General features: G+C 48.1%; 1 protein-coding gene across 4 annotated transcripts in view; it reads left to right on the plus strand.

Moving 5' to 3' along the window:
* Positions 1–442: 442 nt before the first annotated feature.
* The window catches only part of Fam174b (family with sequence similarity 174 member B), a 40,739-nt gene continuing 15,905 nt past the window's right edge, over positions 443–25,276 (plus strand). For 3 of the 4 annotated variants that reach the window (XR_007593004.1, XR_007593005.1, XM_050149133.1), the window contains exon 1: positions 443–3,584. Coding sequence is in view for 2 of the 4 variants with exons in the window: in XM_050149133.1 (XP_050005090.1) it covers positions 3,253–3,584 (332 nt within the window). In the remaining 2 variants the exon portion in view is untranslated. The remainder of the gene's footprint in view (positions 3,585–25,276) is intronic. The other variant, XM_050149134.1, reaches the window with a different exon arrangement.

Genomic DNA, 25,276 nt, shown 5'->3' on the forward strand with positions numbered 1-25,276 from the left:
AGCGAGCCTACAGAATGGGGTGGGGGGGGGAGTATTTGCTGGCCATACGTCAGCTGACTTCCTTGAAGCGATGGCTTGTTTTTTGTTTTGTTTTTATTTTTGAGACATTGCCCACCACAGACCCACTCTGAAGTCTGCCAGTCATTCTTGGATGACAGATAGGGTTCCAGGGAAAAGAATGGCCATTTTGTCTGTGGCTCCAAGAACCACACACCTGCTTTTTCTCCTCTGCCAGTTCTCAGCATGAAACTAAAGCAACTTATTGATTCTTCCTGTCTTATCACATACGACGATAACATGTCCTGCTCCTCAGAGTCAAGGTTTAATAATCTCAAGGCTCTATCAAGGGAATTCTGAAGTGATATTGTTGCCATGCAGAGCAAGGCTTTGAAGATGACACCTAGCATAGGTAGAACTTGCCTGGAGTCTTGCCGTCACCCTTGTTGACATTGGCACAAATGTCAGCTCAATGCAAAAGGAAAACCCCCTCTCAGCACCCTTCTAGAATTATTTCTCACTTTGAGAATGCCCTGAGAGGGTGTGAGGAGCCCCAGGGGTCCACAGACCATGCTTCTAGAATGTCTGCTCTAGTGGACAGTAGTCTCGAAGACAGCCTAACCTGGGTCCAGCAGCCCTTGGTTTGATATCAACTGAAGCTGGTCACTGTTGCCTGTTACTATTTTCCCATGTTAAAAAGGCCATTGTACACAGTTATTTGTATCATAATGCTTTAGGTATTCTAAAATGGAACAATGTATAAGTGAACCTTAATTAGAAAGAATTAAAGATCCTAAAATGCCACTTTCCTAAGGTAGTTTAGCATTTATGCTTTCTATATTCTTGGTGTTAAGTCAATGTCAAGTAATCACACCCACAGCTCATAAATTGTGACAAAAGGAGAGAAGTCTGATACTTATTTTAGTGTATGTGTACGTCTGTGTGCCTGCTTCTCTGTGTACCACCTGTGTGCAGTGCCCAGGGAGGCCAGAAGAGGGCGCTGGATCCCCAGGAACTGGAGTTAACTGTGAATCACCTGATGTGGGTGCTAGGAATGGAGCCAAGGTCCTTCGCAGCTCCTTTTCTCTAGCCTGCTTCCCCCTTCTTGTGGATTTTTCTCAGTGACCATATTGTGCTTGGCCCTGTTACTCTTATTAAATATTAAAAACCTCCTATTCACTGGTTAAGTCCTTTCTGGCCCTGACCACTCAACAGTCAATGCCCATTCTTATTGAGAGGGTTTAACTTGGGCACACCTGTGCTCTATTATGCAAGGCTGCAGCACCTGAAGCTTGTTTCGGAGAAGGCTCGGGAATTATGAACCTCACATCCAGATCTTTAGGGAGTTTTCTGTGTATATAGTCATGAAAACGAAGACTCTCCATCAATGGTAGTTCAGAGTTGGAAGAACTTAACCATATGTTTCTTTTGTTTCTTTTTTTTTTTTTTTTGACGGGGGAGAAGGGTGTCTGGGTCTCACCATGTAGCTCTGGCTATATATGACTAACTATATAGCCCAGGATGGCATCAAACCCATAGGGATCTGCCTGCTTCTGCCTCCTCAGTGCTGGGATGAAAGGTGTGTGTCATCATGCTGAGCATATGCTCTATCTTTAGCGCTCATCCCTGTGACATGCTTGCAAACACACATTACACATAGTGCCTGGTGGGCAATGACTACTGGGAATCTGAATGTTGCTCATCCGCCCTCCCCCCTCTGCAAATAAAAACTCATCACATTGTATATGGCAGAGAGCTGGGAGATGGCCCCGATGCTCCCTGCTTCCTGGTATTTGCAACATTACAGTCGCCTTTCCTCAAGTGTGAATGAGCTCTGTGGCATGCTTCTAAGGAATTGGTTCAGGAAAAAGTGTCGGGATGTGATTTGTGATTGTGTTTTATGGAATTGTACTCTATCGTGCTGGATGATTTAACTGCTAACTGGGCTTGGATGCTTTGAAGATGCCAAATCCCAGCACTTGGGAGGCAGAGGCAGGAGGATATCTGTGAGTTCGAGGCCAGCCTTGTCTACAAAGCAAGTTCCAGGTCAGCCAAAGACACAGAAAAATCCTGTCTCAAAACCCCTCCTCCCATGCCCCGCGCATACACAGAAAAAGTCTCCAGTGAGAGAACTCAGGACAGACAACCTATGATAGACAGATGGGGGGGGGGGGGATGGAGGTTCTGATCTCACAGCCGATGAAGAGCTGATTCTGCCTGGAGAAGCTGACTGAGCCCAGAGACAGAGCTTGTCCTAGGTGAGCCTTCTTAGGAGCTCCTAACAAGACACCTTGAAACCGGAGAACCCAGATAGGTCTGAGATAATATACGTGGCTGTTGTGAGCTACTAAGTTTTGGGGTAATTATGGAAGTTTGGTTATGCAGATATAGACAATGAATATACTTTATATATATATACATTATATTTGTCTGTCTCTCTAGCAGGACCAGAAATGAGCTGTTCAAAGTATCCTGGTTCTTGTTCCATGTGTTTAAATATTTACCTATCATTGGGGGAGTGCCTCCCAGACCAACTTGGGGTTAGCTCGAGAAATGCACTCAGCACTGCCTCAATTCCTGGGCTCAGCATCATTTAGTTTATATGCCAGAGACAGCACGACAGTCAATTACTCCTTGGAGTTTGAAACGCCAGGCTGGTCTGGAGAAGGTGTTCATTATTTCCAAAGGTGGAAGCGCAGAAAACTAGTTCACCAGCAGAAGTGTAAAATGCTTACAAGCTCCAGGTGGGAAATTTGCGCTCCCGAGAGCTGGCTCTGCGTGCTAAATCAACTAATGAGGACGTGAGAATACCTGTTTCTAGAGGGGGCTGCTGGATTGAATGAGAAATCGCGCGAGCCGCTCAGCATACTACTCTGAGCAGAGTGAGCCAGGCCGTTAGGATTTCTCGGTGGGGTCTCAGGTCTCGAACAGCCTGGGGCCACCCAGGGGCGGAGCGCAGCGGGGACCCAGCCGAGGTCTGCCCCGCCCACGCGGGGCCGAAGCCCGTCGAATGACTCGGTGCAACGTGTTGGTGGCGGCTGCTGCTGCTGCGGCGGCGGCGGCGGCGGCGGCGGCGGCGCGGGTTCTTCCGGGCTCTGCAGCTTCCTGCTGAGCACCGCGCAGCCGCCTCGGCCGCCGGAGCCCCCGGCGCAGGCCTCCGGGGTGCAAGCCTCCGGGGCGCAGAATTCCTGGGTGCAAGCCTCCCGGGCTCAGGCTTCCGGGACTCAGACCTCCGCACCGTGCGCACAGCGCACCATGAGCGCCCTGTCGCCGCCGCCGCCGCTGCTGTCGCCGCTACTGGTGCTGCTGCTCTCTCTCCTGGCTGCGCCCGCCGTCCTCGCTCGCACAGCCGAGTCCGCCTCGGCCTCACAGCCCGAAGCGGAGCACCAGCTTCCGCCTAGCCTGGGGAATGCCACCCGGCTGGGACCTGGCGTGACGGGCGGGGGCGGCTCCAACAGCAGCGGCAACGCCGTGGTGACCCGTATCTCCAGCCTGCTTCGCGACCTGCCCACCCTGAAGGCGGCGGTGATCGTGGCGTGCGCCTTCAGCGCGCTGCTCATCGCCTGCCTGCTGCTGCGCGTCTTCAGGTGGGTCGCGTCACCCCGCGCCTTGCTCAGCTGGCTCGGCGGGCCGTGTCGCCACGCTGCTGCCCCCGCGCGCCGGCCCCACCTGCGCGCACAGGTGCTCGGTCTTGGCGCGCTCCCGCCCGACGCACGTCGTTCTGTTCTCCCTGCGAGGGTGGGAAACGGAGGGCGGGCGCGTGTCTTTGGGCACATTTCAGGAACCGTTTCCCCTTAAGGCTGTTCGGTGTGTCCCAGGTCCTAGATTCCATTGCTTTACTCTACTCAACAGTTAACACTCTTGAGTTCCAACCACCTTCCGCGGAATTTATCTTTATGCCCACTTTACAGACGAGGTAACATTCAAAGGGGTGGCTGGCTTACACAGGTACTCAGCGGTGGAGGGATAATTTGGAGTAGGGCTCTTCTAACGCGAACCTCGTTCCTGTTCTCCCCCTACTTTCTGCAGCTTTTCCCCCTGTCCAACCCGCTAGTCCCCTTTTCACCTACAGAAAAAGGGAGAGAAAGGGATGCCCGAGGAACCCGGGGACGCCTGCTACGCACCTGATTTGATAATAGGCTTCAGGAGGTTTGGTGACCCTCGACAGCTGCGGTGACTTTCCAAATTGCTGAGCTTCTAGACTGAGCTGTCCCAGTGCACACTTACAGGGGCCTGAAAAGACCTCAGGGAGGTTTTATAGGTTGTTCAAGGCCAAGGAGAAAGTGTCCAGGAAATCCAGGCAATCCCTGGACTAGTGAGGCAGGCGGGTTCACAGGGGAGGTCAGTTGGCCATTTCTCTGGAATGCTAGGGAAATCCTGGTTTGTAGGGAAAAAAGACAAATACATCCTGTTATTCCCACCAACCAGTCAGGAAATGTGTGTGTGTGTGTGTGTGTGTGTGTGTGTGGTTACTGACCCTCTGTCCCATACTATTTTGATGAGCTAGCAAAGATAGGGCAAAGGGCTTGTACCTTTGGAGAACATCTACGCTACAAGAGCAATTAGATCCGCGAAAGTCAAGGTTAGGAACTACGTGTAGAGAGGGTGCTCTTAGTTTTGACACTAAGTCTAGGCATTTCCTTTGGGGCCAATATGATGAAATGCCGGTAGTCTGAGGACGGAGAAGAGGGTCTGTGGTCCCGTGTTCCAATACCACTTCCTGCTTTGGCTCACCCCAGCCTTCCCACTTCCCTCATTCCTGCTGACGAACCGCACTGGGTCTTTGTAGCCACAGCCTAGGCATGGAATTACCTATGTGAGGTGTTTGGGGCCCTTATACACTGGCCCAGTTCACCTTGCTTCTCTTAACCTGTTCTTCTGAGTCTTGTTTTTATCTCTTGCTTTTTCCTTTTATACCCATGGCCCCAGCTTGTGTTTTCCTATCTCTGGTTGGATTTGTCCTCTGCATCTTCCAAGACCGCATGCTGGACCCTGAGTGGTTTTCATGGACAGCTGAATGGGGTCGTTGCTTTCTTACCTGGCCTGTCCAGCCCTAACCTTGTGTCTGTCTCTGCCACTACACCCTATATCCCACCATGCTGCATTGCCCAGTTCGCATGCGCAGTAAAGAGTCCTTGAGGGTGAGATGCCCCTCTTAGTGTTTCTGTGCAGAAGGAGGGGCTGGCATTCAGCTGAGGCAGCGACATCTTTTGCTGATTTCCTCACTGTTCACTTGGAGTCTGCGAACGTCTAGAGCAAGCAGCTCTGAGCCTGGAGGGCTGAAGCATTTAGCTCAAAATAGTCCCGGCCCACACAGCTGTATACTTTTAAAAGAAGGCATTTGAACTATTTTGCCAGTCTGCTCTCTATTACCCAAGAGTGGGGGAGAAGACAAGGCATCGTGTGGCCAGATGTGTGTGTTGTGGGGGGGGCAGGGCAATGAGTTTAAGTAGGAGATGGGGTACTCAGGCCTGGAAGGGAGAGTCCTTGGCTTGGGTGTGGAAGGAAGGAGACCACTTCAGAAGATAAACGGCTTCTGGTTGTGATCATATCCTCTTCCTGGGAAGGCAGGCTTGTTAGCTGAGTCTCCAGGCAGAGAACTGCCACTCTGGATTTGGATGGAGATAGGATCTGTAGTGTTTTTACAGCAGGGAAGGGCCTTGATGGTACCCAGTCCTCTGGAGTTCTTTTGGAGATGTTGCTCCTCGGAGTGTGGGACAAGTATTGGGTTTCAGAACACCCCATGGTTCTGTATGGCTGAAGGCGGGGCTGCACCTTGACTCTGCTGTGGGGTGCTCTGTTCTGTGACTGTTGTCTATAGCCTATAGCCATGTCCCCCTGTGGACTTGATTAACTGGGCTTTCAGAACAACTGGGCTGCCGGCGAGGGGTCTTTTGTACCTGCTTGCTTTCCATTACTTAGCTGTAGGCCCTGAGTCCTGGTCTTCCAGTCATCCAGAATTCCCAAGACCATTTCATTCCTGTTTAAAGGTTGCCGGCTGAAGTGGTCCCACCCACCACCGCTTTCACCTGGGCTGCACCTTCCCCTTCTCTCCTGGGTCACAGTGATGTTCTTTAGGCTGCGGTTCCTGGCTGATCCCTGTTGCTCTGCCCTTCATCCTCCCTCTTCTGCTGAGTGATGGTCTCATTCTTTGATTCTCTCAATCTCCTACATCAAATTCTTGGACCCGTGGGCAAGGCCGTCTCTTCATGATTGGCATTGTGTTTATTCTTGAGCCTTTATATAAGTTCTGCCCAGTGCTCCTCTGCCCTTAGCTGTGCTGGACTCCAAGGGCTCCCAAGAGGCATCATGTGGTCCTTTATTTCTCTCTCTCTCTCTCTCTCTCTCTCTCTCTCTCTCTCTCTCTCTCTCTGATCGGCTTTTCCGATCCTATAAGGCCCCGGTTTCTCCTTTGCTATCTGGTAACCATTAGCCACCTGTGGTTTTGGAGAACTGGAAACATAACTTTCTGAACTGGGAGGTGCTGTAATAATGAGATACACGTGGAATTTATTAAGGGATGCTTGACGTTTTTTCTAAGTCTTTGAAGTAATGTTATTTTCTTTAAAATTATACAATTTTGATGTATGGGTTAAATATATTAAAATTAGGGCTGGAGATGCCATTCAGTGGCACATGTTTCTCTCTCTCTCTCTCTCTCTCTCTCTCTCTCTCTCTCTCTCTCACACACACACACACACACACACACACACACGTTCACACTCACATGAGTACAAGCGAGCATGCATACACGCACAAGTGTCTGACAGGTTTAAGTGTCTTTAGGTTTCTGTTTCTTTTGTTGAACCTAGAAAGCTGGTCTCAAGATCAAGCAATTCTTCTGTCTTAGTTAGGATTTCTATTGCTGTGACAAAACACCATGACCATAAAGCAAGCTGGGGAGGAAAGGGTTTATTTGGCTTACACTTTATTTAACATTACTGTTCATTGTTGAAGGAAGTTGGGACAGGAACTCAAACAGATCAGGATCCCAGAGGCAGGAGCTGATGCAGAGGCCAGGGAGGAGTGCTGCTTACTGGCTTGCTCTCTCTGGCTTACTCAGCCTGCTTTCTTAGAGAACCATGGACTGGGCCCTCTATCATTGATCACTAAATGAGAAAATGCCTTATAGAGGGATCTCATGGAGGCATTTCTTCAACCGAGTCTCCTTCCTCTTCGATGACTCTAGCTTCTGTCAAGTTGACACATAAAACCAGCCAATATACCTCCTGTCTCAGCCTCCCAAGTGCTAAGATTACAGGCACGAGCCACCATGTTTAACTCTTGCTTGCTGAAGGCTCTGGTTATGTAAAATGTACCATGAACTTAGAAATTTAGGGAAAGATACTGTGTTGGTTTTTCATGCTGCTGTGTCAAAAATCCTGATAAAAATGGGGGCTGAGCACGAACTGTTGATCTGAGCTCATGGTTTTAGAGGTATCTGGGCCCCAGCGCTGTGGACCTGTGGTGAGGCAGGGCATCATGACCAGGAGGTCAGGGTGGAGAACAGATGCTCACTTACTGGTCTCTGGGAAAGAGAGAGATTGGACCAACATGTTGTCCCACCCTGCCTCTCGCCTGGATTCCCCTGGGATGCCAAGTCTATACAACTAGCTCATTGTTGACCCTGCTGTCTTTTCACTTGGGAAGACTCCTTGGTCAGGCCGCCTTCACTCAAGCTCCCTAAACCCACTTGAGTTTTGAATTTTCTGTCCCTCTGCAATACCAGGCTGCCGACTGCCAAGGGCAGGGCTTCCGTGGCTCCCTAGCACCTAGTGTCATTCCAAGAATAGGCTGGCATTTAATAAAGATATTTTTAGCAAAAGAATGTTGACCTCCCAAGTATTTTACATTGTTGACGACTCTCCAAGTGTCCCCTGTGACTATTTGCATGGCCAATGTGGGATGCCTACAGGATAGTGGTTTGGGTGGTACCTATTCATTGTCTTAGCCATGCAGAAAAACTGGGGAAGAGAGTGTGGTATCTGTGCTTTTAAATTAGCGCTCTGTCTTCCTGTTTGTCTTCCCTGATGGAGTCACCTTGCTAGACAACAGAAAAAACTTGAATCCAAGTTTAGTAAAAGGAAAGATCCATGTCGTGAAACCAGGAACTTTTAGATAGGCAGCCACCCCGCTAAGGTCCACATGGTTTTCACTTTGATGTTCTTATTCTGATGCTAACGATTAGAAGAAGATGAAATGTGTGCATGTTAGGGTCTTCAGAGCAGTTCCGTCTCATAGTAGAGGTAAGTGTGATTGGGGACACCTGTAATTTCAATATTGAGGAGGCTGAGGCAGGAGGATCATGAGTTGGAAGCTAGCTGGTACACAGTATGGCCTTGCTGAAACAAAACACAAAAACCAAGACATACCCAGCAATTGACACTGTTGGGAAGAATATGGCAGTCTGTGACGGGTTAATACTGAGTGTCAACTTGACAGACTTGAGAACCGTCTAGAGGATGACCCTTTAGGCATGTCTGTGACGGAGCCCCTAGATTGGGTTTGTTGAGGTGAGTGGACACACCTTAAATATGGTCAGCCCTGTGGCCTGGGCCGGGGTGCCAGGTGGAGTGAAAGGGGAGGCGGAGCTGAGCATCAGTGTTCCTGTCTCTCTGTTTCCTGACTGCGGGTGCCGTGTGACCGGTGCCTCATGCTCCTGCCACAGCGATGTCCCCACTGTGCTGCTCTGTACCTTCAGAATGTGAGCCGAAAAAGACCCTTCCTTAGGGCTATGCCAGCAGAGGGCTATGTAATAACAACAGGGCAGGTACAGGATATGTAATTCTCTAGAGCTGCTAAAAGCGATGACGTGGGACGGTGGTGGTGTGCACTGAATAAGACCTGGACTATGGGAAAGACAGTGGCAGTGGCAGTATTGGCCATGTGTTGTTGGATGCAGCGGCATGAAAGTATGGGTTCATTTCACTCAATTATAAACATATGCATATATGAATGTGCAAAGAAATACATTAGCATGTGCACATACCTGTACACGTGGGCGACTCTTCCTTTATGTGATTCTATTCATGGCATGATTCTGTATCACCTGGACTCCTTTACAGTTCTGAGTCATGTGTTCATGCATGCACACTGTATCCTCGGACATGTCTGAAGACCAGTAGGAAAACAGGGCGTACCCCTGGTGATGGGATTCCTGTGTTCTCCTACTCGGTTTCCCTGGTTGGGTACCAGGGTGTGCTCTGTGCAGCCATGCCTGGGGTTCCTTTGTTTGTTCCCGGCGGTCAGGATAACTGATGCTTTCCCATGTGTTGGATATACTGTAGCATCTCCTTGCTTTGGTCTCCGTTTCTTTAGTGTCTGCGGGACCCGAACAGCGTTCTTCTCTCTCTTCTTTTGTGTGTGTGCCAACATGCACATGCATGTGGAGGCCCAAGGAAGACACTGGGTGTCTCCTCTGTGGCCCTCCACTCTGTCCTCTTAAGACAGAATCTCTCACTGATCTAGGAGTTCACCAGTTTTTCAGCTAAGGATGACTTATCAGCAAACCCCTGTTGATCTGCCTGTCTCCACCCACCCATTGTGGGGTTACAGGCACCTCCCCAGGCACACTCAGTTTTTTTAGTGGGTTCTAGGAATCTGAACTCTGGTTTTCATGCTTGTATGGCAAATGCTTTTACCCACTGAACCCCAGGACCCATATTTTATCTCATTTCCCTGTCTTAGTTATATTTCTATTTGTGTGATTAAATGCTGTGACGGAGACCAAGGCACCTTACAAGAGTTAGTTGGGCTTTGGTTTTAGAGGGTTAGCATTCATGATGCTTCTATGTATTAATAAATCTTTTAATTTTTATTTAGTTTTACTTTCTATTACAAAAAACGTATTCTCTCTCTCTCTCTCTCTCTCTCTCTCTCTCTCTCTCTCTCTCTGTCTCTGTCTGTGTATGTGTGTGTAGGTTAGAGACACCTTGTTGGAGTCAGTTCTCCCCTTCTACCATATGGAACCCAGGAACTGAACTCAGTTCCTTAGGATGGGTGACAAGAGCCGCTATTCACTGAGCCACTTTACCTGCCCCATGTGTTAATATTTTACTATCAAGGGAAACTCTAGGTAGGAGATCAAATCTGGAGAGAAGATTCTAGAGCACCTTCTGGTGGGTGTGATCACATGGTTGAGTATCCTGGAGGTCTTGGAGGTGGGCGGACATCTCTGGGTTGGCTGCTCGATGCCTTTCATGAAAGAGCAGGAGGTAGATTTTTTTTCCTTTTTAAGGAGCTATGTGTAGGAGTAGAAAACCGCTTTTTCTTACCTTTTTGACATTGGGTGCTGGTAGCCTTGCGTGGATTCAAGGATATAACACTCATAGACCCGAGACTACAGAGACCCTTTGCCCTAAGGGTTCCCCTATAATATCTCTTTCATTGAGCTTTGAGAACTCTCCCGTGATGTGGCTGCCAGCCAGGGAAGCTTTACACATTGAAACCGCAGCTTCCCCGCTCCCTGGCTTGGCTGCTCTCCCGGTTTTACTGTACAGGCACTGCTTCTCTCCTGTCTCTGGTGGCTGCGTGCGCAACCCCTTCTTATTTCAAAATCTCTGTAAAATCCTCTGATCCGAAAGGATTTGTTTTGGCGCTTCCCCAGGGATCGGGAAGACAAAGTTGAAGTGATCTAGCATTGCTTGGTGTGGTGGCGAGGGAGTAGCCACCATGTTCCGGAGACAGTGACCCCTTGCATTACCCAAGTTGCTATCTAGGTCCTGGAGAAGGGGCTAAAGTTTCCTACTTGCCTGTGTTTCCCAAATTTTCTATTATTATTATTTATAATAAGGAGAAAAGTTAAATATAAGCACTTACTCCAGGGCTGGGCAGGGTGTGTCAGGAGGACCTCTCCAACTCACTGGCCGGCCTCCGTGAGAGAACCTGTCTCAGAAAGCAAGGTGGAGAGTAATTGTTGACACAACCAGTGTCAACACACATATGCATGTGCACACCCCTTTGGATGTTTGCGTGTGCATGCAACACATATAATCACCATTACTTATGGAGCCACAAGCATCAAGGGTACTAGGGCTGAGTTGCTCTCAGATTTGGCTTTCTGGTTTGCTTGTTGGCAATGTGAGCATTCTCTGAACCATGCTAGGTAGCCACTCTCTGTTATTAATTACATACAGTACATGCTTCTGAGGCCTGGTGGGATATCTTAGGATAACATCCTGTCAACCACATCCCAGTTTCTCCTTCAAGCAGCCGAGTAGCCTACGGTACCAAAAGCTATGGCTTCTGAAGACAGAGGTAGTTTCTACTTGACCTTTTGTCTTGTTCCTGCTCGGGAGCAAGGCTGCCATATGGTCGAAATAATCAGGCAGCCGTGTGTACCTCCGAGCATGTTTCAAGCGAAATTGGTAATCATCTCGGCTGAGCCCTTTTGACTGCTCAGCTCCCCAGCAAAGACGGTATCTTGTGACCACCCTTATGAATAGGCCTTTTAGACACGGGCACCTGCCTCTAGTTCCTTCTAACAAACTGAAAAGGGAAAAGAACAAATCCCTCTTTAATGTAACCCTGAGCTCCTGGCTTACATGGAGTTTCCATAGACGCCCTGGCACGCATACTCCTGCCGTTGTACGTTCTTCTGATACCAGACACATGTGTAAGGCTAAGTGGAAATGGGATTGGCTGAGCTAGGGTGGGGTGAATGTGTCCCACCAGAAGGGAAACCCTCCTGGATTTAAGCAGTAGTTTCTTGAGTTGTGTGTTTAGTGTTCTGGTGCATGCTTAGGTCTAAACCTTTGCAAGGGGACATTCTGGGAGCAGGCGTTTAAAATCATGTTCCTTCTTATGGTTTCACTTAAAAAAACAACAACAATAATATCTCCTAATCTGAGTGTAGTCTGCAAGGAACCCAAACTTCATGTTTATATTCTGGGGCTGTGGGGAGGAGGAAGCCCATTCTAGGTAGGCGTGGCTCAGAGGAGAGCGGGATACAGAGGACTCTGGCAGTGTTCCCCCAGAAGTGGGAGGCCTTGGGCCCTGGAACCTCTCAGGTGTGAGCTTTCTTCACATTCAGGGCTCTACTTCTGCAGGACCCCACTCCCCACTTCTGCACTGTACAGCTGGAACAGAAACCCATAGCTAAGAGAGCTGTAACCCCAGGTGTTTGTATGCTCAGCTGTGCTCTCTCCCTGGGCCTCCAGGATATGGCAGGCTGCCTTTGGCCTGTCAAATGGGTCTAACACTCAGCCCAGGAGAAAGTTTGACTGAAGAGACAGTGCATTCTTGCTAATGTTTCACAAGTGCCTCTGTGAACACAGGGTGCTGTACTGAACAGGGAGCACCCCAAGGATCCAGGAACATCAGTAGGCAAGGGAAGATAGCACCTTTATTGCTATCTGGTGGGAAGGAAGCAGGGAGTCACAAATCAAAGCCAAGTAGCGTTGGCTGGAGATAGAGTGGCCTGGGAAGGCACTGTAGTAAAGGAGGGAGATTTGGACTTAGCAGTGGGAAGGAGGGCTTGGATAGACAAAGCAAGTGGAACGGTTAGTTCTAGCTGTCAGCACAGTTTCGAGTCTTCGGGGAAGAGAGTCCCAGTGAGTTGTTGTCAGGGTCAGATTGTCTTACAGGCATGTCTGTAAAGGGTTGTCTTGATTGCGTTGGCTGATGTGGGAACTGGCCTGCTGTGGGTCCTGGATTGGCTAAGAATTGCAAAGATGAACTGACCAGTAGACATACATGCGTGCATTCTCTTTGCTCTTGACTGTGGATGTGAGTAGCTGCTTTAGGTTCCTGCTTGACTTTCCCAAGTCAGTGAGGGATGGTAACCTGGAATTCTGAGACAGAAAACCTGAAATAGAACAATCTTCCCTGAGGACCTCATTGTTACACAGTTCTGTGCTGGGCGGTTTATGTTTCCTGCTCCAGGTAAGGGTGCTTTATTGGGGTTCCCATTTTACAGGTGAGCAAATCAAGTCACTGAATGTGAATGTGTCTCGCTTAAAGGCGAGAGCTGAATGGGAACAGGGAAGGGTCCAACTCATGCTTCTTCTGTTGAGATATATTTGGAAAACACCCAATGCTTTCCAGAGGTTTTGGCCTGCTGGAGGAAACTGAGGGATAACATAGGGTGAAAAATTAAAGGGCTGTTTGCAAAAGAGTGGGCCAGAGGAGGTCTTAGGTACGGAGTGAGTGGCTGAAGAGTGATTGAGTGCAGTGGGGGTGCATGGTGTCTAAGGAGACCCGGAAAAGGTGTTGGAAGAACCAGTTGGCAGGGCTGGAGGGCTGAGTGATGCTGAGAAAAAGAAAGCATCTGGAGACTCAGGGTGTGCTGTATCTGTTTGGGAGGACAAGGGAGACCATCCTGCAGAGTGCGAGGGTGACGGGGCATGGGGCAGTTGGATTGGAAGCTCCTAGATCTGTAGTTGAGATCTTATGATTTGTCTGGCTCATGTTGTCTAATACCTAAGGCCGCGGTCCTGACTGCCTGTATTGGGATCTATCTACAGTTGGTACCATTTTGCCAATCCCAAAGGAGTGAGAACAGGAAGCATTGGTTTGCTGATCATGACAAAATTGCCAGGGAAGAGGGAGGGGGGATCCTGGCTGATGGGCGTATCATTACATCTGTCAGGGCTCATAGGCTTAGAGTAGAATTATTAAATATCACCCATGCTTGGCACTCAAGACCATAGAAACCACAGCTAAGAAACTGAGACAAATTTTGCTAACAGAAGGCTTGGCACTTGCAAATTCAGGCCACAGACAGGTAGGCTAGTCTGTTTGGTTTGGATCTGATACTGATTTTGAAAACTGGAAGAGCCGAGAATACTTAATGTAAAGATTTGGGGTCCCTCTTCTCTTGCTAGGTGAGAATGCATAGTGGTATAGTGGCGGTGAACCTCAGCCTAGGAAGGGACAGGAGCTGGCTGCTGCTGCCCCCTTTATGCTGGGCATGACACTGATCTTTTTATTATTATTTTTACATTTTTGGATTTATTGTGTGGGTGCACAAGTGTGTGTGCTATTTTTGCATTTATTTATTGTGTGTTTGCACATGTAGGTGAGCATGCGCTGAGGTGGGTTTGTGTAGGAAGCTTGTGGGAGTTAATAGTTCCCTTCCATCACGTGGGTCCCAGAGCTCTAACTCAGGTGATCAGGCCTTTCTGTGAGCACCTTGACCCGCTAAACTGTTTCAGTGCCTCCATGCACCGCTCCTGGGGCCTTTGATTTGAAGGCAGTGCTTAGTCACCATCTGTCATTATGTTTGTTCCCATGTTTACGTCACACCATGTCCACTTCAAGGGTTCCCTGTATTTACTGGGCTCAGTGGCATTTGAGTTGTTGACTTGCTGCTTTGAGTCACAGGGCTGGGCCCATGCTGGTACATTGGGGCAGCACCCTGACCAGGTGAGGAGTGGGTGCCCACAAAGAATCTCAACACAGCCTCCAGGAGGCCCAGGCTGAGCGGCTGAGGCGGAGCCCGGCTGCTGGAGATCCTAAAGTCATTGCTGCAGTAAAGGGACAATCCCATGTTTCATGTGGCCGTGTTTAATTGAAGTTGCCCATCTGGAGCAGAGCAAGATGAGATTCAGATATTACTGGCTCATTGAGACTTCCTTACAGGGCGGGCACTTGTCAGATGGAGCTCCTGAATGCTGCGGTGCTGCAGCCTGGCTTCGGGGGAAGGTTCCTGAGATGGGGAAGGGGCGTTGGCATGAAGAAACGAACTGTCCGACCACCAGATGAGTTTCATACAAGTGGCCAGTCCCCAATAGCTCCAGAATCTTTATTTATGTATCAAAACAAACATGTTTTTCCATACTAACAAGTTTTTCCCAGCCTCCAGTGTTAACCTCCGGCAAAAACAAATATGTCAAATATGTTTTTTTTCCCCCAACTTTTACATCGAAACATCTTTAAACCAAACCCAATACTTATCATTTTGCTAACTTGGCCAAATATTGAGCCAGGTACATCCTGTCTTTACAAAACTAGAGGTGATAAACATAGGCATACATTTTCAAGAACAACAATCTTACTCAAAGCATATTTACAGAAATAGGGGTGATCTGCCTCGGGTCCTGTCAGTGCTGAATCAGAACAGCTCCCGGGGTCTGCAGTGACAGCTGGCATCCCAGGACAAGAAACCTGAGAAGCATCAGCTCCCAAGAAATCTTAGGGGAAAATGTTTGAGAAAAAAAATGGGATTTCCATGAATGATCACATCTGTCCCATGCATGGTTGATAAAATGATACTAAAACTGCCAAGAGAATCATCAGTTTTGTGAGAGAGCACGCAGGCTGTGTGGTCCCAGCAGTATTCTGTGCTGTCCTGAAGTCCACTGGTTCTTGCTAAGTGAGACTGTCCCGTGGACTTTTGCCTCGTCTGGAGACCCGTTAGACAAGAGCTCATATACTGGTCTGAAACTAGGCCGCATGGCTCCCAACACATGTGCTGTGCTCAGGGCAGCTTGCTGGGGAAGGGTGCATTGGTAACAGGCAATGGAGGCTTTTCTATCGAGACCCCAGCTAACCTGGGACTCAGGGACCTCTTCTGTAAGGGATCCTGCAGAGGCCATGACTGGACAGGGGCCATCCTGGGGTCCAATTCTACCATTTCTTCAAGTTTAGTTGCTTTTCTAGTTACTTCTCATGTTCTGAGGAGTAGGTGCAGAAGAGAGGTCAAAAGTCAGATATGTCCTTAGAACCCTGGCTACAACCCAGGCGTCAAGGCTCACCTGCAGGGTGAACCCCTACTTATGCTCCGCGGCTGCTTGCTTGGTCTCCCCAACCCCCACATTCTGGTTCCATTTTCTCGGCTGAGTTTCCCTCCTGTCAGAGGTGACCACCCTTCGCTTCCAGCTACAGTAGGGCTTTAGGGGCCCAATGCTGATATAGCTGAGGAGGAGGAGTGTTGAGCTGCTGAATGTGACCCCTAAAGTCACCCGGTCAGGGGAACACAGCCAGCTGGAGTAGCCATGCCAGCCCTGGGTGGGTTCCAGGAGGGGCAGCCGGGTCCATTTCAAATTGAGTGTTCTACTTTGAATTTTTGGCATTTATTTACTTGTTTAAAACACAGATCTTGGTCTGGGGAATGTGTGTAGTTCAGTTGGTAGAATGCTTGTATAACATGCACGAATGCCCAGGGTCATAAAATAAGGAAGATGGTCCCTGCCTGTTATCTCAACACTCAGGACACAGATGCAGGAGGCAGAACTCAGGGTAATACTTGGCTATATAGCAAGTTTGAGGGCAGCCTGAGCCCCTTTCTCAAAACAACCAAATCCAAAACAGATAGTGTATTCATGTGGGTCAAACTTCACAAAGAATAGGAGTAGATAGTAAAAAATTTTTCACGTGACTATAAGCTATTTTTTAAAAATATTTATTTATTATGTATACAATATTCTGTCTGTATGTCTGCCGACCAGAAGAGGGCACCAGACGTCACGACAAATGGTTGTGAGCCATCATGTGGTTGCTGGGAATTGAACTCAGGACCTTTGGAAGAGCAGGCAATGCTCTTAACCACTGAGCCATCTCTCCAGCCCCTATAAGCTATTTTTTAAACTAGAGACTGTCAATTTCTTGTAAATATTTCCAGAAAGATTGTGAGTATAGAGACAAGTTAATGTGATAGTCACACACACACGCACACACACACGCACACACATATGCGTGCACACCGACACTGAGGCACACACACATGCGTGCACACCGACACTGAGATTTACTTTACTGGCTACACAGTTCACCCTTTAAAACATCCAACACTGTGTTGTTTAGGTTATTTTATAGAGTTATGCATCCCCCACTATGGTCAGTTTTAGAATGTTCATCACTCCAGGCTGAAACCCTGCATCCGTCGAGGCTCGCTCTCCATACGCCTTTCCCAGCTCCGGGCGACCGCTGATTGACTCCCGAGTCTGGGGGCGTCTCTCTTTGGACTGTCACATGGCTGCAGTCACATCACACGAGGTCTGTTCTACTCAGCATTGTCTTCTCAGGGTTCATTTTGCTCCTCCCCCGAGTAGTAGCTTCCTAATTAGTTACCGTATCACCTTGTCTTTTTCAAGATCAGTCTACGTTTAAAAATTATGGGTATTTGTGGGTGTCTGTGTCGGGATATCTGCTTGTGAGTGCAGAGGTCAGAGGCATTGGGTTAGCCCGACAGCTAGAGTTCCAGGTGATTTTAAGCGCCCGATGTGGGTGTTGGGAACCAAACTTGGGTTCTCTGCAGGAGCTGTATGTGTTTGTAACTGTGGAGCCCTCTCTCTGGTTCTGTATGCCTCATTTATCCCTCATTTATCCATTTGTGGTGGTCTCAATGACAGTGGCCCCCACAGGCTCATGTATTTGAATGTTTGGTTTCTACTTGGTTGAAACATTTGGGAAGGGTTATGAAGTGTAGCCTTGTTGGAGGAAGTGTGTCATGGGGATGGGTCTTGAGGGTTCAGAAGTCCATCCCATTCCCAATTGGCCCTCTTGCTGCCTCTTGCTTGTCCATCAGGATATAAACTCCCAGCTACTGCTTCAGAACCGCGGCTGCCTGTCTGCTACCATGCTCTCTGCCACAATGGTCATGCACTCACTTTCTGAAACTGCAAGCCTCCAATAAACTTTTTCTCCTTTAGTGGTTGTGTCTTATCACAGTAATCGAAAAGTACCCAAGATGCTATATTCTCAGTTGATAAATACTTGAATTGTTTCTGCTTTTGGGCCATTCCGAGCAATGCTGTACTGAACATTTGCACGTGTTTGTGTGGACGTGTGATTTAATTCCTCTTGGGTATGGAGCTAAGGGAAGACCTTCTTGGTCATTTGGTAATGCCTGTGCTTAGTGTTTTAAAAAGCTGATGGCTATTTAGGATGATGACATCATACTATTCTGTGTCTCACTAGAAGCATAGGAGGACACAGGTTCTTCATATCCTTGCTAACCTTGGCTGCAGACTGTCTTTTTGATCCTAGAGAGTGGGAAGTGGTACCTCACTGTGGTGTGGTTTGGTTTGCACTGTGCTGTTTGATAATGGTGTGACTTTCCCTGTATGACTTAATCGGCCATTTATATGTTTGCTTTAGAGAACTATTAAGATATTCTTGCCTAGGGACTGGGGGAGCTGGTTCAGTGGCTAAGAGCTCTTGCTACTGAAGCGTCAGCACCTGAATCTGAACCCCAAGCACCTGTGTAAAAAGTCAGGCGTGGTCACGTGACCATGCAACCCAAGTGCTGTGCACTGTGCGTGAGGTTTGAGAGCAGAAGACAGAAGGATTCCCGGGCTTGCTGGCTGCAAACTAGGCTCCAAGTTCAGTGAGAGAGCTTGTCTTGAGGAAGTAAGGTAGGGAATAGTAGAGCAAGACATCCGGAGTCCTCCTCTGACTCTGCGCATGTGCATGGCTACACACACTGGCACACACACACACACACACACACACACACACACACACACGTGTCTATATCTCACATCCACACACCAACAGTCTTTCTGGTAGTTTATATCAAGTTGATATAAATTAGTCACTTGGGGGGATCTCAGTTGAGGAAGTGCCTCTATTAGATTGGCCTGTGGACAAACCTATAGGGCATTTGTTTTTGATTAATGATTGATGTAGGCAGATCCACCCCAGTCTGGGTGGTGCTTTCCCTGGTGAGGTGGTCTTGGGTTGTATGAACAAGCAAGGTGAGTTAGCCATAGAGAGCAAGGCAATAAACAGTATTTCTCCATGGTTCTGGCCTCTGCCCCTGCTTGGGTACCTGTCCTGACTTCCTTCAGGAACTACGATCAGGATATGTAAGCCAAATAAATCTTTTTCTTTCTAATCAGTGTTTTATCACATTAGAAACCCAACTAAAACACACACAATAAAAAATGGTATCACCATTTCATTATTGAGATGTAAGACTATTTCTGTGTTGCAAATGCAATTTTATCCCATTTCTGGCTCTTTTCACTTTTTGAATGGTGTTCTTTGAAGCACTACATTTTTTTTTATTTTGATGAAGTCCAATTTATCTATTTCCTGCTTTAGCTTCTGATATCCTAATCCAAGGTCACAAAAGCGTATCCTATGCTTTCTTCTGCGAATTATAATATAATGAACAATAGCTTTAGTTCTGAGATATGTCTCATGTATTTATTAACGTCTCCAGACAATTCTATGAGGTAATTTTTGTATATGATCGCTTAATGTTTCACGAACAAGTGTTCTATCGGGGGCCAGCGGCTTCCAAATTTATATTTTGCATGTGGGTAGCTTCTCCTTCTTCACACATATACTATGTGTCTCATCTTGGATTATATAAATATCAATCGTGCATATATGAAAGATGTTTCTTGTCCATGTAGAGACAGCAGCTCCATGTCAACAATGTGGAGACTTTATGCTCTGTGTGGCCAGTCTCCTACTAATGGGCACTTGTATGTCACATTATGTAGGCTGAAGCATATGGTTAAGGTGGTCTCCCCAAAGGGAAATTCTTGGTGTGGTTTGTACCATTGTAAACGACAGGTGTTACTGAACTGTGTGTGTAACAGCCTGTGCACCCGGTAGCATCGTGAGACCTGTTTCCCATGCCCCGCCCACTGTGTATCTTTAGTCATTTTGATGTTTGCTAAGCTTGCAAGTGGATAATGGAATCTCTTTAGAGGCTGAATCTGCCGGATGCACAGCCTTTTGTTTGCTTTTTCTCTGCCTGTGACCTGCCTGCTTTTATGTCCTTTGACACATTTTTCAATTAGATGATTGGCCTCTTTTATTGATTTGTAGATAGATACTCCTTCTGTCTGTCAAGGAGGTTAGTTTACATCTGCACTGCAATTGGATATATTTTCCAAGCTTATCATTTATCTTGACTTAAGTTATTATTATTATTATTATTATTATTATTTTTCCTGTGCCCCCCGCTGACTTAAATTATTTTCCTATGTTTGAATTCAGCACCCTTCTCTTTCTAAGGCATTTGGATCTCCTCCATGTTTTGTGCTAACAGTTTTATTTCCTACCCTTAAGTCTATTTATCTCGTTTATTATGATAGAGTATGAGATATTGGTGGCTGTAAGCAAAACACTGGATAAATGGCTTTCCCTGAACCATACTGCCACCTTTATTCTATGTTGGGATATAGTAGTGTCTGCCTCTGGGTGCTCTGGTCCACTACAGCGTCTCTTTGTGGGTCTGTAACTCAACGCTGTGATTGTGGCTTCGCTGTGTGGAGAAGCCAGTTCCCTCCATTACTTCTCCTTTGCAGAAGGTTCCTGGATCTGTGTCCACTTCTATGCTTGGCTTTGTGTTTGTTTGAGATGGGGGGGTCCCCCTGTGTAGCCCAAGCTAGCCTTCATCTTCCTGCCTTAGCCTCTGGATGCTGGGATTACACTTGTGCACCGACACTGGAATCAGCATGTCTAGATTTCCCAACACAAACCTTGTTAGTATTTTATTGTATTTCATGAAATGTGTAGGTTAGGCTAATTTAGATGGCTCAGCGTCTCCATGAGACAGAAGCTAAGCATGCCTCCCTTCCATGCACAGATGTTGTCTGGTGACTTTTAGTTGTAGTAGGAACTGCCTGGCAACCAAAGGAACTTGGGGCTGTCCTTATAGTCACCTGGGAAGTATCACAGGTGACTGCCTGCACTTCTCAGGGGTGGATATACCCAGACTCTGTGCATATCTGGGTTTACCCAGCACTTCCTGTCCTTTGCTGGTGTGGGACAAGTTCAAAATTTGAGTCCCACTTACTAGATTAGGCTCATCAGCATCTCCTGGTTTTTGTTTCCTTAACTTCATAGTATGAACCCGCCTGCGTTTCTAGCCTCAGGCTATGATGACATCATGTGTGTTGTTGTGCTAAGCCCAACTGTGGTGGCTGCCCTTACTGTCACCCCAAGGGAGAGGATGGTAGAGGACCAGGCATACTTACAAGTTGTAAGTGGAGTGTGTCCCACAGTAGGGCTGTCGACAGAAGTCAGAACAAGGTTTAGGTGTCCTTAATGATCTCAGGTAAAAATGGGGGGAAACTTAAGGTCCTATGGAGTAGGTTGGCTGGGTGATCCACCATCAGAATCCCAGAACCTGGAAAGAAACAGCTATGAAGGCATTTGCTTTTAGGATGAATAGCTTACTCACAGGCACAAAGGCAAGGGCTAGGATTCAAACCTCTGTCTCTGGACTCCTTGGTCTATGTCTCTGACAGCCATGCTCCAAACTGAGCCCACTCACTGGGGCTCAGTGTTGCTCTGCCCTGCCTTGTTGTTGAGTGCAGGTCTGGAAGGGTTCTTTCCGAGTTGCTCTGCTAGCCCTGGAGCTTGCTCCCCAGCTTCCTTGTTTGTCTAAGTGAAGCTTGCAGGCTCATTGGAAACTTGATTCTGGCCAGCTGCTGGAGAGCCCTCTGAGTAAACAAACCAGGGGATGACATTCCGGAGGGGAAGAATTTAAAAAATGTATTTATTTTGTAATACCTCCCTCTTGTCTTTTCATTAATCTTCTCTTTATTCTGGAGGATTTTATACCTGTATACAGTGGGATCACACATACTCATATACTCCCCCTTTCTCCTCTCCAGCTCTCAGATCTTCAACATGTCCCCCTCACAGCTTCAGGTCTCTTTTTTTTTGGGTATGTATTTATAACCTGTTTAGCCCAGCTAGTGCTGCCCCATATGTACATTGGTGTGGAACCCTTTACTGGAGCATGGGGATCCTATCAGTGCTCATATTTTCAAAAAAGAACGATCCTCTCCCAGCAACTGTCTACTGCCAATAGCTTCCCAGTAAGGGGCGGGGCCTGGAAATCATCTACCACATCTCTGCTGGACTTTTGGTTACTTGACCGTGTGCAGGCAGCCACAGCCGCTGTGAGTTCCCAAGTGCGATGGTTATCTCTGTCATCTCTCTAGGACACAGAATCTCACAGCCCTCCCCCACATCTTCCAGCTCTCCCATTCTTTTTGCTTCTCCTTCCACGGTATCCTCTGAGCCTCAGTTGGGGTTGGGGGATTGATACAGATGCCCCATTTAGGACTGATCACTCAGTCTCTTCTTCTTAGTACTGTGACCAGTTATGTATCTCTCTGTTGACTGCTGCCCACTGCAAAAAGAAACCTCTCTGACCAAGACTGAGAACCGCCCAGGTGTGTGGATGTAAACATATGTAGGTAAGAGACTCTTTGAAAACATGACCATTTAGCAAAATAACAGAAGCAGCTTCTCCCTTAGGCTCTGTGACTTCTCTAGCCTTAGGCTTCTGGTCAGGTTTATAGTACCAGGCATGAGCTCTCTCTGTGGAGCAGGCCTCATAACCGATCAGAAAGTGGTTGGTTACCCCCACAACAGTCATGCCACTGTTACAAATTGGGCATATCTTGCCTGGCAGGTTGCTGCTGTGACAAACAGGGTCCAACTCTGAGTAAGACAATTGACGTGTTTTCTCTTCCAGAAGCTTCTCCAGCCCCTTCCTGCACCGTGACAGCTTGCCAGCAGGGAGGAAGTTGACTGTTGGTTCAAGATCAATTTCTCTGTGTCCTGTAGTCCAAGTGTGTGGTGAAGGCAGCCGTGCACTTCTGAGCTCCTTGGTCACGGGAACTTCAGATCGAACTATACTTCTGATTAACTGTGTGGCAGTGGGCAGAGTGACCTCTCTGAACCTCAGTTTCCTCTCTTGGAAGACTGAATTATCAATGATATTGCTTTATAGATTATTTAGATGTTGTGCCCGTGGGAGTTTGGGACATGGTTTGATTAGTAAAATGCTTGTCACGAAAGCATAAGACCTGAGTTTGGGTCCCCAGCGGCCACGTAGAAAGCTGGCTGGAGAGCTGGAGCGATGACTCAGGAGTTGAGAGCACCGGATGCTCTTCCAGAGGACTCCAGTACAACAACAACAGTAACAAAAAGCTAGTTGAGCAATGGGTCCCTGCAAACCAGTGTTTCGAGGTAGAGACAATTGGATCCTAGTCTAGCCAATCAGTGAGCTCGAGGATGTGTGAAGAGACCCTGTCTCAAAACATAAGGTGGAGGGAGCTAGAGGAGGATACGAACAGTGCACATACCATCTACTTACCCACACACCCACGTCCATGTGCACACATGGACACACAAATGCAAGACAAGTCGCACGTGTGAACACACTTGTGAGTTGCTTAGCATCATGGACACAAGCATAGCTTCTAGGACTACTGTTTCCAAGTTTCTCATGTTCTCTCTTGCTGATGCAGGATGCCCTGGTTCCATACTCTCAGGACAGTTAGACTCCAGGACCTGGAAGTCTGAAAAGCACTGACCCATTCTATTTCTGAATTACCTGCTTCTGCCCTGTGCACAGCTAGGAAAGAAAAGGTCCTCTTTGGAAGAAGTGTGTGCATGCAAGTAGGGCAGTCCCCACACTACCCAGTGTCCCTGCTGTCCGTGGATGTCCTTTTTAGTGCGTGATGTGGTGCGAGCTCTGCCCCGAATGGACCCGCGTGTATCGACTTCGTATGGGTCTCGGCTTTGTCCGATAAACACGCCTGGCAATGAGACAGCAAGACTTGTGCTTCCCTAGCAAAGGGTATTTTGTTTCAGAGGGTTGATTGTTTGAAATGCAGTTTCTCTGGCTCATAATGTCAGAACTGGTGTTTGAAGTACACCTTCCCCCCCCCCTCTCTGTCTGTCTGTCTGTCTGTCTGTCTGTCTGTCTGTCTGTCTGTCTCTGTGTATGTGTGTGTCTGAGAGAGGAAGGGAGAGAGAGGTGGGCCATATACTTATAGGAAATTGCTTATGAAGATCTTATAGGTTTAGTCTTTTTTTGTAACTTTATTTGTTTGTTGTGAATTTCATTACATATATCTTGATCCTATTTATCTCCCTGTCCCTTTGTATCTGTCCTCTACCCTTGTAGAAAAAGAAAATGCGAAAGCTGTAGTGTGACTCAGTGAGTCACACAGCAAGGAGCAAGGGGGCAGGGCCCATTTCCTGTTTTAATGCCCTCAGGGCCGGCTCACCAACACTTATACCACCAGGGCCAGCTGTACTGTGGTGCCCAGGTGAGGGACAGGGACTGCTCTCCTGAGTGTTGCAGCTGGTGAGGGACAGGGGCCACTCTCCTGAGTGTTGCAGCTGGTGAGGGACAGGGGCAGTTCTCCCAGCTGCCTCAGGCAGAGTGGGAGAAAGGCATCTCTTCCTTGCCCATGCCACCATATGGCAGATGAGGGGTGGGGCCAGATCTGCTGGTAATGGGGATGGGCAGCTCTGGAAGGGCATCTTTCTCTGGTCTTTGACACCACCTGGCAGACAAAGGGTGCAGTGCTAGCTCTCTCTCAGGCCCTCCGGCAAGGTGCAAGGCCTGCACTCCCAAGTGCTGCAGCCAGTAAGGGGTAGGTGATGAGGGGCAAGGAGAAGGCATCTCTCCCTTGTCCATGCCACCACATGGCAGATGAGAAGCACCAGATCTCCCGTGCTCATGTTTTCAGGGCTGGCACACCACACCCGTGTTGACAGGATCAACTCTACTTTGCTGCCTAGGTGAGGTGCAGGGCCTGCTCTTTTGCGTGCTGCAGCTGTTGAGGGACTGGGTCAGCAATCCCTAATGTTGCAGCCGGTGAGAGCCCTGCCTCTTGGCCTTCCGTGGTATGAGGAGTCACAGACATCAACACAGACCCAAGGTGCAGCAGGCCACAGACCTACACATGGGCCTTAGCAGCAGGCGAGGCCCGGACATCACCATGGCCCTTGGTGACAAGCAGACCACCCACCTCAGCCTGCTCCTCACTGCCTTCACCTCTTCAGATCTCTTTCTACACAGGACATGAACCATTCTCTCTCTCCCATCCCAGCCCAGCCCAGCCCATCCATTTGTCTATGATAATAGTGCTTGACCAGCTGGTTTCCCTGGGCAGGCAGGCATGTGGGTCTCCTCCTACTCAGTCTAAATGGTGCTGGTGGGGTTGTGTTTTTTCCTCACCACCTGGGTAGGCTACCCTGGTAGTTTTTTAAATTAATTTTTATTTCTGGTGCATTGGTGTTTTGCCTACAGTTATGTCTGTGTGACAGTGTTGATTTCCTTGGAATTGGAATTACAGACAGTTGTGAGCTGCCATGTGGGTGCTGGGAATTGAACCTGGGTCCTCTGGAGGAGTAGTCAGTGCTCTTAACCACTGAACCATTTCTCCAACCCCTCGGTTCTGGTCTGAATGCAGACATACTTAAGGCTGAGAAACAGCCATTGTTTCAGTGAGTCCAAAGACAGTGTATCTGGCTAGCTGGTACACATCCATGAGATGGAGGCAGGAGAATATGAGTCTTGAGACAAGTTTGGGATACATCATAGGACTGTCTCAGAAACCAA

This window comes from Alexandromys fortis, unplaced genomic scaffold (genome assembly GCF_014885135.2).
Source record: "Alexandromys fortis isolate MF-2015 unplaced genomic scaffold, M_Fortis_MF-2015_v1.1 scaffold_67, whole genome shotgun sequence".
NCBI lineage: Eukaryota > Metazoa > Chordata > Mammalia > Rodentia > Cricetidae > Alexandromys > Alexandromys fortis.